Here is an 18,208-nt window from a genome sequence, read left to right as displayed (position 1 = left end):
AAATAATTTTTTGTATATAATGCCTAAATTAGCCATTAAGCCTCCGGACAATCTGGTCATATTGGAATTATGGGAGTACCATTAAATGACAAAGGAATTCAGTCCACTCAAGACAGAGGTCGAAAGAACATATGTGAAATGGCGCTTAGAATCTGATGTCTAATTAGGCTTGAGAATTACAGGAAAAATCAGAATGTTTAGACAAATTAAATTAGTAAAAGGAAGGTAATATTTGACTTGAGGTTTCTGTGGTGTGAGCTATCCATTATGCCTTGTCTAGCATGAACCAGAAAAAAATAAATTGTTTAATGAGCCAGTTTCCTACAACTTATTACATACATCTTTTGGATAAATTATAGATTAAATAAAATTATAGTAAGGGATTAATAGCGATTTCTGAAATAACAACTGTCACATATAGAACATAACATCAAGAGATTAGATACTTGGTTTGTTATTGCAGCGTATCCTAATTCACAGCCATGCAAGTCACTGATGTAAGCCAACTAAAGTTGGTGGGAAATGAAACTTAGTTTTTGACTGAGCTGGACAACCTAGCATTGCTGCAGCTTCTTTGAACATAGTTGTTGAATTCAAATATGGCATTCCTGGATGTTTCTTGTGACATATGAAAAGCTTATTCCAATTTGTGTGTCCACTGTTTTCCCACATATGGATCTCTTGTATTAAAGGAAAAAAAACAAAAAAACTCAGTTATCAGCAGCTCACAGAAATGCCACATATTGAATTCAACAGCCCAGTTCAAATAGCATCCCCCCCCCCCGCTCTGAAATGTTTTGTCCAACCAGTCTAACTTTAAACCAGCTCTGAATCAGGATACAATAGTAATCATGCAACAATGAGCCATACATCTGATGTTATGTTCACCATCAAGTTTACATTCATTCTTTGTATGTTGACAGCTGTTACTTTAAAAATGACCTTTAATACAAGTTTTTTTTTAATCTATAATTTATGCTGAAGATATACACGATAAATTGCTTAAATCTACCAGTTGCTTACAATCTTTCATCCTTGATGTTTCTTATTCATAGTTCATATTAGATAAGCCACAGCAGATAATGCTGATTTTGGGAATATAGATGGGAAGGAGGAAATAGCACAAGAATAACTTTCTTGAATACCAAAGAAAACCTTGGTATGTGATGGAAGCAGTGCCAACTTTTGGAGTGAAGTTGGCATTGCTGTTGAATTTAAGTGCCTTCATAGTGCAGTTGCCAAAATGGCATGACATTATTATTATCCAGGCCTCCATGGAATCAAGACTCATTGTGGGAGATTGTTTTTAGGAAACACAAAGTTTATCATACCACTCCTTGAACCCATTCACCGTTCCCAGTGAATGCATTCCAAGGTTCAACCACCCTCCACGCAAAGAAACCACCCCTCGTGTACACAGCCTCCTTTCGTAACTTCCAAGGATGGTACCTTGTCATCACTCCTTCCTGCCATTCCAATAAGTGTCCTTATTGGAATGGCAGGAAGGACTCTCCAATGTCTACCCTGACCCTGTAACTGCCTTTCACCAGTTTAAAAGTCTTGATCATATCACCTCTTATCTACCACACTCTATAGTCCACATTCCCTCAGTCGATCCTCATAACTCAGATTGTACAGTCCTGAAACCAACTTTGTTATCTGCCTCTATACCCTTTCCTTTCCACAGTCAATTTATCCCCTTCAAATACTGGGGACCAAATCTGAAAACAATAGTCTAAGTCTGGTCTGATCAGGGTCTTATACAATGGAATAACTCTTATCTCTGCAGGTCAGCGTCCTTCTCAGTATGCAGCAGTCCTCTGAGTTACCCTCACCACCTTTACAATATGCTCCTTGAATTTCAGTTTTCTATCAATCATCACCCCCAGATCTCGTCTCCCCTACCTCCTCCAGTACAGCTCCTCCAAGCAAGTATGCATCCTCCCATTGATGGATCCCAAACCTCAAGACTTTACATTTTGCTGCATTGAACCGATATCCCCATTCATTTGTCCATCTGTCTAGTTTATTCAAAATCCTTTTGCAGGGCTGCCACATCTGCACTATTACTGATAACCCTTCCCAGCTTCACATCATCCACAAACAACTGAATGTCCCCTTGCAATCCATTGACAATATTATTTATATAAAGGTTGAACAATACAGGTCCCAGTACTGAGCCCTGTGGAACCCCACTTGTAACCTTCTGCTTCCTTGATAATGTCCCACCATACACAGCTCTCTGATACCGATCAATCAGCCAATCCTGAATCCATTTGAACCAGACATTTAAACCCATATGCTGCAAGTTAAATATCAGTTTATCATGTGGCACCCTGTCAACCACCTTTGCAAAATCCAAAAAAATGGCAGTATATGCTTTCCCTCATCAACTGCTTGTCACTTTATTATAAAAGGCAATCATATTACTAAAGCAAGAGCACCCCTTAACAAATCCATGTTTATTCTCACAGATAACATTACCCTCATCTGCCCAATGCTGTATATAGTCCCTCACTAATTTCTCAAAGACCTTAACTACTGATGACACACAAACAGGCCTATAATTAGACACTACCACCCTTATGCAGCAGCACTATCTTACCTTCCCTTCCGTTCCCTGGTTACCTTTCCCACAGCCAGACTTTTATCGAAAAGCCAGGTCAATGGAACTCTCAGTTGTTTAGCACATTCTCTCAAAACCCATGGTGAAATACCATCCAGTCCAACAGCTTTACTGTTATCCAGAGTACTCAGTATTTGGAACACACTCCTCTTGCACCTCTAAACCCGCCTTATCCCTCTAGTATTAAAACCTCCTCCAGGATGAAATACTCCAATAAAGTGCTCATTGAACAACTCCACTATTTCCTCTGCATCAGTCATGCTATTCCCATTTTTATCCTGTAATGTCATTCTTCCACAATCGTTTCTCCGTCTACTGGCCACATAGCTAAAAAATTCTGTAGGATTTTTTTTGGATCTTAGTGCCAATCTCTTCTCATATTCCAGTTTTGCCTTCCTCACCATTCTAGTCACTCTCCTGGCCTGCATCTTATATTCTTTGTGTATCTGTCCTCCACCCCTCTCCTTATCGCTTCCATAATCCCTTTTTTCAACTGCAGTTCCTGATTGATATTGTTTGTCATCCACTTTACAACAAATTGTGTCTGCTTCTTCACCAGTGGAATAGAGCTTACTATTGCTGTTAACAAATATTTTTTCACAATTTCCCAAGCACTAATGATATCCCGGCCTTCCAATTCTGTCCTCCATGGAGCTGCCCCTAGTTGACACACCTAAGACTATTATAATCACCCACCTTATAATTCCACATACGTTCCCTTTTCTTTGATACACCTGCATGTCTGTTCATCTTCCAAGTCAAAACCACATGGTCACTCTCAAAAACCCTGTTCTCCCCCTCCCCCTGTATGAGATCGGCTAACTCACCTTCGATCGAAAAAGTCCATATAAAGATTCCTCCTGTCACGACGAGAATCGAACTTGAACCTTTTCTAATCGAAGGGTGCAGCGTACAGTCATTCTTCCAATTGTGCTAAGGAGGCGATTTAATGACATGCACACTTCAACTGGCAAAGACTGAAGTTTAAGTGTCATCATGACAAGCATTTTTATATATTGACGGTGGGTTATTTTTCCCCCTCCTGGAAGTTTGGGTTTTTTTTTTCCTTCTGAAAAAAACAGACAAATTGGCCAAAAATGAATATGTAGGGGATGAAATGGTATAGTGTAGATTGTGAATTATGTAGCACAGGTTGCAGATCATGGTCTTGTGCAGCAAGTCATCTGAACTCCATAGAGGTGTTGCAATAATAATTTAGTGATAGCCTCAAAAGATGTAAAAGAAATAGCAGCACTGTTATTGGTTGGTGATAGCAAGTACTGACATGGGGAGGTAGCCAAGGAAACAATGACACATATGTTAGGAATTAAGGTTGTTATGGAGTTTCTATGATCAGTCTACATCAATACAGTGCCCTTTATCTCTTGAAAAAAAGATAAGGGTCAGAGATACAAATTCCATGGGGACTTGTTATAACAACACATCTGAAAGAAACAACATACCAAATGATATAAAAATTAAATGAACAAAAGTTAGCAAGTGCTGCAGAAAAAGTTAGTTCCAATCATTCACAACTCTGCATGTAAAACACCTGCTTCTCTCTCCCCTTATACAGCTTCTGGGGATGAACTCTGGTTCTCCCCTGATCTCCTACAGTTTTCTGTAAAACCTTTCCAACATTGATCCTATAAAAACCCTTTACTAACTTTTAGGTCTATCATATCATCCCTCTTCCTCCTATCCACTAGACTCTGTAAATTACATCTTCTAAACCTTTCCTCATATTCAACATTTCAGAGATCTGAAACCAGGTGACCAAATCTGTGCACAGTATTCCATGTGTTGCCTAATCAAAGCCCTATACAATGGAATAAGAATCTCCTTACTTCTACAAGTCGGCAGCCTCTGCATCATTCCCAGAATTCTTTGTGTTGTCCTCACAATTTTGGCAAAGTGTCCCCTAATTTTCAGATCCCTATCCACTATCATCCCAGGATATATTTCCTCCACCTCCAACAATACAGGGTGTTCGGGATAAATTTGACAGTTTCGTAAGGAAAAAGAAAATCTTCTTTGTATCTATTAAATTTAATGAATTGACAAAAAAACATTACAGGCAGAGTTAATTACAATACTATCAACAAGATTTACTCAAAATAACCATTAGCATCGATCACAGCTTCAATTCTGCTTCGGAACCTCGAACAAGCTGATGCTACAGTCTCCCTGGGAAGGGCCGCAAAAACTGTTTTAATTTTATCCATTAACTGGGCTTTTGTATTACTGGAAGTGCGATTGGTGTCTTTTTCAACTGCGCCCCATACAAAATAATCCATGGGGTTATGGTCTGGGGAGTTTGGAGGCCAAACATTTGGACTGGTGAAGTCGTAGAAATTTTCAGACAACCATTTTTGACTTTTCCCAGAGGTGTGGTAAGGGGCCGAATCCTGCTGCCATACATACGGCCTACCATTGGCTACCCTTGTTATCCAGGGCTTGACTACAGTTAGCAACTCCACGAACAAAGCCCGAATTCCAATGCCAGGGTTCTTCAACACCTGTTCCTGCAGATTTGCGAGGAATTCTGCTGTACGAACGCAATCAGATCGTCTGCTAGGGATCTTTCTTCTTGCTACATCCTCGTAGTCACCATTGCAAGTCTCTAGTTCATGCCTGATTGTTTTTACTGTATTCAGGGAGCATTGGGCAGCAGTCGTAATATCCTTATTTTGATGGCGGGCACGAATCATCATGATACAAGTTATTCTCTTCCATGATTCAGGTGGGTTCCAGCTATCCATCCTTTCTGACATCTTGTATATGAATGAAGAAGGGTCCAAACTTTTAAATGAAGAGAAGTGTGTGTTAATACATGTAACTTACGGAAAAATATAATTAATTATAAATATGTCAAATTTATCCCGAACACCCTGTATATGTCCACCAAGCATAAATTCTACATCCCATCTTTGTTTTCCAAATTTTAAAACCTTGCATTTTGCAACATTGGCCTTTCATCCCCATTCCCATTCACTCAATTTATTCAAATTGTCTTGTAAGGCCACAGCATCTTCTCTACTCTTCATAGTTCATCCCAACTTTGCATCATCTACAAACAACTGAATATCTCCATTCAAATCTTTGCCAATATCATTAACATACAAGTTAAACAGCAATGGCCATAAAACAGACCCCTGAGAAACACCCACTACTGACTTTCCCCTTCTGGGATGTTGCTCACACACACACAATTTCCTGATACCTATCAGATAGCCAGTCTCCAATTCAGTGCACTAATCTAATATCCAACCCCATCTGCTCTAGTTTGATTATCAACTTATCATGCGGTAATTATCAAAAGCCTTTGCAAAATATTAAGTATACTACTTTGTATCCCTCTCCTCTGTCCAAAGGCAGCCATCACCTTATTGTAATAAGTAAGCAAATTACTAAAACATGACCTCCCTTTACAAATCCATGCTGTTCATCAAAGATAATGCCATTGTTGTCAACCCAATTCTGGATCCTAGTTCTCACCAGTTTCTCAAACAACTTAACCACAGCACCTGACACACAGATAGGCCTATAATTTGATGCTCGAGTTCTATCACCTCCCTAATGAAGTGGCACAATCTTCCTTCCATTCCCTTGGAACTTGACCCAGTGCAAGACTCATTAAAAAAAGTCAAGGCAGATGTCAATTTCCTAGCACATTCTTTCAGAATATGTGGTGATATATTATCAAGTCCCACAGCCTTATTAACATAAAGTTTGCTCAATTCCCCATTCATCTCTTGCTCACTTACAGTCTGTCTCTCCTCCCCATCAACTGCTCTCAATCTCTCCATGATGTCACATCCACAAGAATGAAAGACCTTTATGAACTGCTCATTAAGTATCTCCACTATATCTTTTGCAGCAGTCGTCCTTATACCATTTTCTCCAATCAGTGTCATCCTTCCATAATCTTTTTTTTTTTTTTTTTTTTTTTTTTGCTGGCTACATATTAAAAGAACTCCCTAGGATTCTTTTTGGCTTCATTAGCTAACTGCTGCTCATACTACACTTACTAACCTTAACAACCAAGTCACCCTCCTTGTCCGGTCTTTGTAATCCTCATGGAATTGGTTATTACCACTTCTCTTATGCTGCCTCCATAATGCTTTTTTTCTCTGTATCACATGTTTAATCTCTTCATTCATCCATTTCCCACCTACCTTATTTAATCTTCTGACCCTTGGAATACATTTAGACATTGCTTCTATTAGATCGTTCTTGAATATCCCCCAAATTGCATTGATCTCTTCTTTCAGCTAACTCCTCATTCCATGCTACACCTTCAACCTGTCTCCTGAGCTCCTCACATAATCACTTCATGGTTACTCTCACCAACTGGAGGGTGATTTGACACCTCATTTATAATTACATCCTCTGAAGAGATGATCAAATCCAGGATCCTCAATCCTCTTTTGTGACCTCTGTTACATGCTGTCTGAGGTAGTTTTCCCTCAAAAACTCATTTTCTTTACTTACGGTTGCTATCTCATCTTTCCAGTCTATATTACCATAATTAAAATCGTCCATAACGGTCACTCTTTTCTTATTTGCTTGGCTAATTTGACTATACATTTCATAGTTGACACTGGCACTATTTTTCTTGCATCTACTTTGTATAGACACAACTCTTTATCATCAATAGCACTCCTCCTCCCTTTTTACCTTTTCTCTCCTCACAAAACACATAATACCCTTCCATCTCTATTCCTGTCAGGATGTCATCCTCATCCAACCATGTCTTACTTATTCCAACAATTTTTGGGTGAACAGACTCAATTAATGCAACCATTTTATTTGCCTTGTTTCTTACACTTCTAGCATTTGTATACAAACACAGCAGCTTATTCCTGGATTTATAGCTGGTTTCATTAATACCACTTATTTGCTGTGACTTCTCCATGCTTAATTCTTGCTATTTCTTTTAGTCATTATTCATCTTAGAACCTTCTTCAAATCCAATTGTTTACCTTTGATCCCAGGTCATCCCCTTCCCTTTTTGTGTACACATGCATTCACATCCTCTTGGAACATCACCCTTTCTCATGTTGTGTTCCTCTGTCAACCCTGAGCACCCTTTTCCTGTCTATACTCATGCCACTCACTTTTTCATAATCTCTTGTCCATGGAAATGTTTTGATAATAATAAACACAGTTCACTTTTATGTGAACATTCCAGATATTCCACGCTGAGTAGGTAAGAGGATAGCTGACTGACAGGTATCAAAGTACTTTATGGAAGAGTGGTTTAAGAGACTGAAGATTAACCCAATTAAGTAGTGCAGGGCTTTGTTTTTGGACTGAATTTTATTTTAACTTTTCAATTATTTCAACAATGATTTTGGAAAGAGTTTCAAGAAAAATATCTGATGTTAAGTTAGGTAGGGTCATAAAAGAATTATGGGATGGAATTACGGCTGGTGATCAAACACATGCTAGTTCAAAGTTGCCAAATACAAAGTTATGCATTTTAGGTTATTATTATTACTACTACTATGGGCGACTCCAAGGAGTACTTAGACTCATCGAGAGAGGCCCTAAACATCATGTCCACACAACTATGCGATTACATTCTCACAGTATCTATCATACCTTGCCTTGAACTCGTTCACCGTCATAGCACCCATAACAGACTCTGGCAGCTTATTCCACTCATTCACCACTCTAAAAGTAAAGAACCCAGCTCTAACACCCCTGCTAACCACACTCTTGCCCAGCTTCCATAGGTGTCCCCTAGTTCTCCCACCACCAGTCCTGATCTCAAAAATATCCTCCGAATTAATCCTATAGAAACCCTTCAGCAATTTGAATGTCTCAATCACATCGCCCCTTTTCTGCCTATCAAACAATTTCTGCAACCCAAAAATCTTCAAACTGTTCTCATAAGGTTCATTCCATAGACCTGCTGTCATCTAGTTCACTCGCCTCTGGATCCTCTCAACCTCCTTCCCACCAAGAAGAAGTCATTTCAGGTTTGAAATGATCCCACACAAGCTTATATTGTCTACATTTGAGCTGGTCAATACAGCCACATAAAGCTAGGAATCTGAGTGATGATAAAAATGAGTAGAAGGTAAGGATCAGATGTTTAGAAAGACACCTACTAGTACAATGCAAGCAATAGACCTTGTAGTGGTTTGAATTACTCTCATTATATAAATTTGCCAGCCTGGCTGGCTGAGTGGTTATGGAGTCCACTTGCTAACGAACAGGCTGTGGGGGGTACAGTCTTCTCTGGGTATGGATGTTTGCAAATGCCTTTAGGAGAGAAATTAATTTCATTGCCCAGTCCACAGCTCCATTTAGTAGAACCTTGGGGGGGGGGGGAATTTTTTTTAAGTGTGCTTGGTCTTTAGAGCAGGGTTTCCTGATTTTTTTTTATTATTATTCAGGCCTCCATGGAGGCCAAAGACTCATCGTGGGAGGTCCTTTCTAAAAAACAAGTTATCAAGACTCGAAGGAAGTCCCTCCTAGGAAACACAAAGTCTATCATACCACTCCTTAAATGCATTAACCGTTCTCACTCTCATCACTCCATCAGGCCATGCATTCCATGGTTCAACCAGCCGACATGCAAAGAAACCACTCCTCACTCTTTTTCTCAGTTTCCTTTCGTAACTTCCAGGGATGACCCCTTGTCATGACTCTTTCCCGCTGTTCGACCAAGCAAAAGAACTCTCCAGTGTCAACCCTGTAACCACCTATCAACAGTTTAAAAGTTTCAGTCATATCACCCCTCCTATCCACCAAACTCTGCAGTCAACACTCCCTCAGCTGATCATCATAACTAATATTGTACAGTCTTGACACCATCTTCGTTATCTGCCTTTGTACCCTTTCCACAGTTAATTTATCCCCTTCAAATCCTGGGGACCAGATCTGAGGACAATATTCTAAGTGTGGTCTGATCAGAGTCTTATACAACAGAATGATAACCATTTTATCTCTGCAGGTCAGTGTCCTCATTATTGCAGCAATTCTCTGCATTACCTTCACAATATGTCACCTAATTTTCAGGTTTCTGTAAATCCAACCCAGATCTCTTGTCTCTCCTACTTCCTCCAGTTTAACTCCTCCAATAGAGTATGCAGCATCCCATTGATGTGTCCCAAACCTCAAGACCTTACATTTTGCTGCATTGAACTGATACCCCCATTCATTTGCCTGTCTATCTAGCTAATTCAAATCCTCTTACAGGGTTACGACATCTGCACTATTACTAATAACCCTTCCCAGCTTCACATCATCTGCAAGCAATCAAATATCCCCTTACAATTCACGGACAATGTCATTGATATAAAGGTTAAACAATATAGGTCCAAGTACTGAGCCCTGTGGAACCCCACTTGTAACCTTCTGCCTCTTTGATATTGCTCCACCATACACAACTCTGATACCTATCCGGACAGCCAATCCTGAATCCAGTTGACCAATCTGATCCAGACCCATGTGCTGCAACTTTAATATCAGCATATCATGTGGCACCCTGGCAAATTCCTTTGCTAAGTCTAGGAAAATGGCAGTATATGCCTTTCCCTCATCTAATGCTTTTGTAACTTTATCATAAAAGGCTAGCATATTGCAAAAACAAGAGCACCCCTTCACAAATCAATGTTGACTCACTGATAACATTACCCTCATCTGCCCAATGCTGTATATGGTCTCTCACTACATTCTCCAAGATCTTACTAACTACTGATGATACACAAACTGGCCTATAATTAGACACTTCCAGTCTGCTACTGCCCTTATACAATGTCACTATCTTACCTTCCTTCCGTTCCATGGGCACCTTTCCCGTTGCCAGACTTTCATTGAAAAGCCAGGTCAAGGGCACTATCAGTTCCGTAACACATTCTCTCAAAACTCGTGGTGAAATACCATCCAGTCCCACAGCTTTACTAACATCCAGAGTACTTAGTATGTGGACACACTCTCCTCCTGCAACCTCTAAACCTCGAACCTGCCCTATCCCTCTAGTATTCAAATTGATTCCTCCAGGATGAAATACTCTAATAAAGTATTCATTGAACAATTCCATTATGTCCTCTGCATCAGTCACTCTATTCCCATTTTTATCCCACAAATGTCATTCTTCCAGTCATTTCTCTTCCTACTGGCCACATAGCTAAAAAATTCCCCTAGGATTTTCCTTGGATCTAAGGGTCCAATCTTTTCTCATATTTCAGTTTTGCCTTCTTTACCATACTAGTCACTCTTCTGGCCTGTGTCTTATTCTTTATGCATCTTCTCTTCACCTGTCTCCCCATAGCCTCTTTTTCCCATGTAGCTCCTGTTTAATATTGTTTGTCATCCACTTTACTCCAAATTGTGTCCTCTTCACTCGTGGAATACAGCTTACTATTGCTGCTAACAAATATTCCCTCACAATTTCCCAAGCACTAATGATATCCCAGCCTTCCAATTCCTCCCTCCACAAAACTTCCCCAAGTTGATGTTTAAGAATTATAATCACCTGCTTTATGATTCCACATACGTTCCAATCGCTTTGATACTCCTGCATGTCTATTCATTTTCCAAGTCAAAACCATATGGTCACTCTCTCCAAATGGTGGGAGAGATGTCCTCTCAGTTATTATCAGCTCTTCTGATGCTATAACCAAATCCAAAACTCTTGAACCTCTTGTTCCCTCTGTTACATGTTGCCTACAACATTTGTCCCTCAAGAATTCTAGAAATTCCATTCCCTTATTGCTACATGCATCTTCCTCTCCCCAATTTATATTACTGTAGTTAAAATCTCTCATAACAATCATTCTTCTTGCACTTTCCAAACTCAACTGTCTCAACATCTCCTGGTCCACATTCTCTGTGCTCCTTGGTCTGTAGCAACATGCCACTAAATATCCTGTCTTGCCCACCTCCACCTCACACCATATGCTTTCAAAATCATTAGTGTCACAGCCTTCCAAAGCTTCCACTCTTAGAGGACATAGGTCGTCACTTATCATAAGCAGTACTCCTCCACCACGCTTTCTCTTCCTATCCTGCCAAAAAATTCTGTACCGAGCAACTTCTATTCCTGTTATTATATCCTCTTCTGTCAACCATGTCTCTGTGATCCCAATAATCTTTGGCCAGGCTGATGATATCAGTGCCACCAATTCCTCTCCCTTATTCTGAATACTCCTGGCATTAGTATAAAGCATAAAAATGCCATTATTTCTATACCCAGCATTATCCCCTCTAGACTCCACTGGACTCTGTGTTACCTGATGTCGTCCCCCTTCTCCCCAGTACCCATTCCCACAAGAGGCCACTCCTGCTACCATCCACAGGCCACATACTAGTGTACTATAGGTTTACAACCTTTTGAAGGTTTATAGTCACAAAAAAGGTAGTCAATGAAAATGAAGGTGCTTCAGTTGCTTATGCTAAGGTAAATTATTAAGAAAAACAAGAATATAAAGTTGAAAGATTTACCACTTGGTTAGACTATGAATTTAAAGATGCCAAGAAATTAGATTCTTGGTTTAATCCTTTATTCAAGTGTAAGCAAACAAAGTTTGCACTGGAGTGTCTTCATGACCAGTCTACTTGTATATAGAGGCTAATGACTTCACATCAGTTTCCTTAGTATCCCAAAATGCAAAGCACATTCCTTTCGGATGTGTATAATGCTATGCATTACAGGAAGAGCCACTACCCAGACCAGTTTCAAACTTACACATATCCAAAAGCATTATACATATCTGAAAGGGGCATGTACTTTGCATTATGGGATACTAAGACACTAATGATTCTTAGTATCCCATAAAATTGATGTGAAATCAGCCTTTATATACAAGTAGCCTTGTTATGAAGATACTTCACATGCAAACTTTGTTACACTTGGATAAAAGATTAAACCAAGAATCTAATTTCTTGGCATCTTTAATTAAAGAATATAATTTCTTGTAAGATGGAAAAAAATTGATGTGCTATAATATCTAGTGCCATTTCATACAGATTAAAAATACCTACAAAGAATTCACCATAGAAAAATTCTTTATAATGAATTGTTCATTATACAATCCATTAATACTTTTAATGGGGCATGGGCACTCTCTTATGCAGTCTATATAACAGATGAAATATACTGGAGTTTTTAAATAAAATTCTATATAATTTTTGCTATGCTGTAAAGTTACTTTATAATTTTACAATTCAGTTTTAAAAGCTTAATATTCTCCACAGGCAGAGGTTTTTTTGACAATATATTTTCAGTTTCTGAATAAATAAAGTACAGTACTTACATAGGAATGCTGATGCTGAACAAACTTCAAAAAAGACGTCATATCAGGACGACCAAAATGATTAATAGCCCTTAGGCCTGTAAACATGCTACGATTTGAAATTCTTTGGAAGTGATTTTCACAAATATACTGTTGAAGGGAATTAAAAAAAAAAATGTGAGGTATCAGCTTCATAGATGATGAAAAGTATGAAGAATAAAGCTTATACTAATGCATGAATAGTAAATTTATTTTAAATTTCCATGTTCCTTAAATTTTATTCAAAATCAGGAATACATGTATTTTCCAATTCTTACTCTAGCAAGTGTGTGGGGTACAAAATTTGTCCTAAAAGTTTATATAGACGGGTCAAAAAAATAACTTCATCACCTATGAAGTTATTTTTTGAAAACAATACAAGCTATTAAGTTAAGGGAATAATAAATTCCTCATTATTTTAAAGCCAGATATGAAACTCAGAGATTGAATTCAAGAGTTTCATGCCGAAGAACTATCGATGAGGTCCAAGCATAAGTCACTTAGGTAATACAACACTACGGCAACTCGTGTCAAAGGTGGAGCAAGATCCATCACTATCCTTAATATTTTCTCATAATGTAAAACGCAGCTCCTAGGAGATGTATTACTGTTTTACATTATGAGGAGAGGTCACTACCCAGACCGGTTTTACATTATGAGAAAATATCAAGGATAGTGACGGATCTTGCTCCACCTTTGACACAAGTTGCCATAGTGTTGTACTACCCAAGTGATGACTTGCGCTTGGACTCGCCAATAGTTCTTCAGTATGAAACTCATAGATTTCGATCTCAGAGTTTCTTATCCGGTTTTAAAATAATGAGGGATTTATTATTCCCTTAACTTAATTTACGCCGCCAGAAAAATAGCCTCTTGGCTCTTTATCGTAATTCAAGCCATTTTTGAGGCTTGGTTAAATCCATCAAGTCAGGACACATTTTCTTTAACAGAAAACGTCCCTTGAGAATTTTGGACAAGTTATGTGGAACAAGGTCCAACAAGTAAGATGTCATTTTTTCAACATTACATGAAAAATTGGAACTGATATATGACATGGAACCCATTCTTTACTTGCTGCATCAGTTATTGTTAAGTACTGGCAAGTACTAATGCTTAATTAGCTTAATCCTAGTTCTTTATCCCATTATATGTAAAACTTGTTTAAATGTTAAGTAGGCAGTTGCAGCTATGTTGCTGTAATAGCAAGAAGACTATGCTAAATTTCAAACCAACACAGAACATAAAAACTTCTTGCAATGCACACAAGAAGCAATTAGTTTGTTTTGTTATGGTAATTACAAAACAAACTAATCCAGGCTGCTAAACAACCAAGAGGTTGTTTAGCATGTAAGAACATGAGTAAATGGACAGAAGGTTCAGGAGAAGGAGCTTGTTACCATTATATTTTCAAAGCAACAGCAGTAGGAATGAATTAAGAGAACATTTATTCTGTGGCTTTGGAGTTGAACACCAAAGAGTGTGGAATAGCTGCCATTTATCGATAGCAGTTTTCTTAGAGTGCTCATGGAAGTGTTTGTAGAAAATCCAACCTAATTGCTCTTCTGTACTGAGTCGAGTATTTTTTTTTGTAAGCGCTACTATGGGCACGATCCCAAATATTTTCATGACTACCATGAACTGAAGACTTGTTATGGGTGGTCAATGCTAGTCAATACAAATTTTATCATACCACCCTTTGAACTTATCCACTGTTTGCAAATTTCATCACCCTCTCAGGCAATGCATTCCATGCTCCTACCACTCTCCATGCAAAAAAATTTATTTCTTACCCTTTTACTTACTACTTCCTTTTGCAAGTTCTATGGATGGCCATTTGTCCTACCATATGAAAAGTTTCCCCAGTGTAATCTGATAATGACTCCCCCCCCCTTCAACAGCTTAAAAGGTCTATCGCATTCCCCTCCATTCCTCTGCTTTCTATCCACCAAAGTCTGCAGTCTGTATGCCCTTAATCTGTCTTCATAACAAAAATTATATCTGTACAATGTTGGTTATCTGTCTCTGTACCCACTCCAAGGTTACTTCTTGCTACAAGTTGCACCACCTTAGCTCAGTCCTGAAGATACTTTCAGGCATAAAGGATTAAATTAAACTTATTATATTCTCTTCAAATCTCACACTTGAACACAGAAATCCAAATGTAGTCTCATTACATCTTTATACAATAAAAGACTGCTCTCCCCCCCCTTTTTTTTAATCTCTTGTGGTCACTGTCCTGTTCAATATTGCAGCAATTCTCTGAAATACCTTTGCAATGTGCCGGGGCATCCATGTAAGTTAAGTCTATTTGCAGACGAGAAAGGCATAAGAGAGATTTTCTCCCATAGAGTAGTGAGTTAGTGAAATAGTTTACCTTTAGTGAGGGCATCTATTGTGAATGAATTTAAGGGAAGGTATGACAGCTGGTTTGGATGATATAGAGTCTCCCTTGATGAGTCCTTAACTCCCTGGAGGCCTAAGATAATAATAAAAGAATGCAGAACAATAGTCAACTCTGGCCAGAGGCAAATGCTTGTCTTGAAATTCATGCTTGCTCTTGTTATCATTCAGGGTGTGTATCAATTAGCAGAATAATGAATTACTGACCATTTAAAAAATGGTCAGTAATTCATTTAGAACTATATATTTAGAAATTTATTTACATTTAATCATACAAATACAACATTTATTTTACAAATGATATTCTATCTTTTTCAATTTAGCTACTTGAATACAAATTCTACCCTACGGTTCTTCTTTATGAACTGGTCAATAATATTGTCATAAAAAGTTGGTTGTAACTTAATTTTCCCAAGCAACATGCACACTTGTAAATGCTGGCTGAAGCTGACTGGCTAGAGCTACTTTGACTCCATATGGCCTGTGTTTAAGACGACGTGAAGGGAGCGGAAATGGCTATGCGCACGCATGAAATCACAGTGCTGTAGTGAGGACCGGGAAGCTCTGACAACCAAGCAAGCCAAGGTAGCTTTGACTAGACAAGCAAGCATCGGCCTTCGATACACAATGCAAAGCTCAATTATTGTAGCACAAGCTTAAGACGTCTTCTGTCTACAAAAATAAAAGCCTGGCCTGAATGGAATGCTTATAAATGTATGCATTTATTAACAAATAAATATTACTTCTTTCTCAAGTAATGAGATTGCTCAGCAAGCAAAGCGAAAATTCACCCCTTGACTCTGGCATACAAATCTTCTAAACAAATGAAGAAATGCCATTTAGAATTGGTAAGTTTTTGGATAACATTCTGCTACTCTTTCTAGCAAAAAAACATCAATGTTGCATTTTAAAAGAGAAACTTTGAGACTTACCTATATAAAAAAAAAACAAAAAAAAAAACAGAATTTCAACAGAACCATCTATGCAAGTTTCCTGCTTTCAGCTCTTTCAAGATGGATTTTGGATGTGTTGATAGTTTGTTTACAGCTATTTTAGGAACCAAGACTTACATAAAGGATGAGAATTCAGTATGAATGAGGAATAAATGTTTCATACCAATAAAAACTGCTTCAGTGATATGTTCATTTCAAGTTTGTATCAGAAGGACGAAATGATTCACCTAAGGAAATGGGGCAGAGAAGTTAAGATCGTATGAATAAAAATGGCTGCAGTGGATAATTTTTGAGACTATAGTTCTGTGACATTTGAAGAGTGCTTTTTTTTTTTTTTGCTGCCGACTTCAAAAATACTTAACTTTGACAACACTGTAGTTCTCTTCCAACTAGTTCTGTGTGATAAGAGGGAAAGTCACTAGATTGATATTTTATGCATAACCATTTCGTATTTCAAATAATCCTGTTCAATTCGCAGCACTCTTAACCCTTTAACTGCTACGGTCGAGTTAACTCGAGCGCGAAAAAAATGGAGACCTTGCTACAATCGAGTTAACTCGATCGGTGAAAAATCGATTTAACTCTATTTTTCATCCCGCATACAGACAAATCAGCCCTTCAGAACCCATGCAATTTACAGACAAAAAATACTAGTTGTGGTGGAGGGCGGTAGATGGCGTTAATGTGGATGATTGATAGTCGAGGTTCGGGTGGAGAAAAAGTTGTACAGTAGCTCTTACAACTGTGTCCTCCTGCGATGAGTCTCCAGACTCCTTGGAGGTGTCACGAATAATAATATGCAGCACGATGCATAAACCACATGACTGCTGGGATTTCTGTGATCTCACAATATGGCGTCTACCAGTAAATATCCACGTTATGTTACTGATGATCAAATTGATGAATTGTTAACAATAAATGAGATGGGAGAAGAATTGTCTGAGTTAAGTGAATTATGTATTTCAGATGAGGAAGATCCTGGTGAATCTACATAAATGAATGTGCGTAATTTGCTTAATCAAGTGGAGACCCCTTGATTATGCAAATTTTATAAAACACTATTATTGCCATTTTTGTGAGTGAACAAGTGTATCAAGAATGTATGATGCTGTCCAGACGTCTTACTTCAGTAAGAATTTTAATTGATTTTATTTATAAATTTTTTGCAAAATTAATTCAGCGCATGGGACAATGTCAGTAGAATATAAAATCAGCAGTTAAAGGGTTAAAATAAGTAGATGCTGATATTTAATCAGTTTTCCCAGAACTGCTTGCCAATGACAGTCTTCATTATTGGCTGCAATTCTTGTAACAAACTGTTTATTAACTGGTTTATTGCAGCTTTAACTGAATCGTGCAGGATTGACTTTTCTTTTTTTACATGGAAATATATGGTCCTTCTGCCAGAAATGAAAGTGTTATACTGAAAATATTTAATAATAAATACACTTTCAAGGACCTCAGCTTCCAAAATTCATATGACATTTGAATTGTGCAAGCCATCTTATCTGGTTCTGTTTTATGAATGAAGATTTGTAATTGCAAAAGAAAGCATTGCCACTTTCACATATTATATCAGATTCAGACTTAAGTGGTAGATGTAATAAAAAATATAATAATAAAATTTAAAAAACATTTTGGTAATAATTCAACCAGTTTTAATGTAATGTACAGTAAGGTTAAAATAAGATTCTCACATAATTAAAAAACAATGAAGTGCATGTTGCAAATATGAGGGCCTTCCCCATCAGTATACCATTAGAATTCAAAGCAAAAAGTAAAGTTTAAATTTCAATTGTTCTCATGTTAACCTTACAGTTCCAGTGAAAAAGTTTGCAAGTTATTTTCCGGCTATTATAGTTATACTTCATGAATTCAGTAAATATTTACGACAAAAGCAAATGTCTTTTTCTTAAGAAAGACCCAGTAGAAATATTTCT

General features: G+C 38.0%; 1 protein-coding gene and 1 long non-coding RNA gene across 2 annotated transcripts in view; one reads left to right on the top strand and one right to left on the bottom strand.

Moving 5' to 3' along the window:
- Nucleotides 1-18,208, bottom strand: part of LOC150105514 (dual oxidase-like) — a 198,691-nt gene that overhangs the window by 852 nt on the left and 179,631 nt on the right. Inside the window, exon 30 of the mRNA XM_090394863.1 lies at nt 12,898-13,026. Coding sequence (XP_090250989.1) covers nt 12,898-13,026 — 129 coding nt within the window. The remainder of the gene's footprint in view (nt 1-12,897; nt 13,027-18,208) is intronic.
- LOC150105515 (uncharacterized) overlaps nt 1-18,208 on the top strand; it is a 227,578-nt gene that overhangs the window by 206,530 nt on the left and 2,840 nt on the right. The window lies entirely within an intron of this gene.

This window comes from Typopeltis vanoorti, chromosome 6 (genome assembly GCF_054136105.1).
Source record: "Typopeltis vanoorti isolate ZY-2024b chromosome 6, IOZ_Tvanoo_1.0, whole genome shotgun sequence".
NCBI lineage: Eukaryota > Metazoa > Arthropoda > Arachnida > Uropygi > Thelyphonidae > Typopeltis > Typopeltis vanoorti.
The sequence above is the reverse complement of the archived record's forward strand: the minus strand, read 5'-3'. Positions and strand labels throughout refer to the sequence as shown.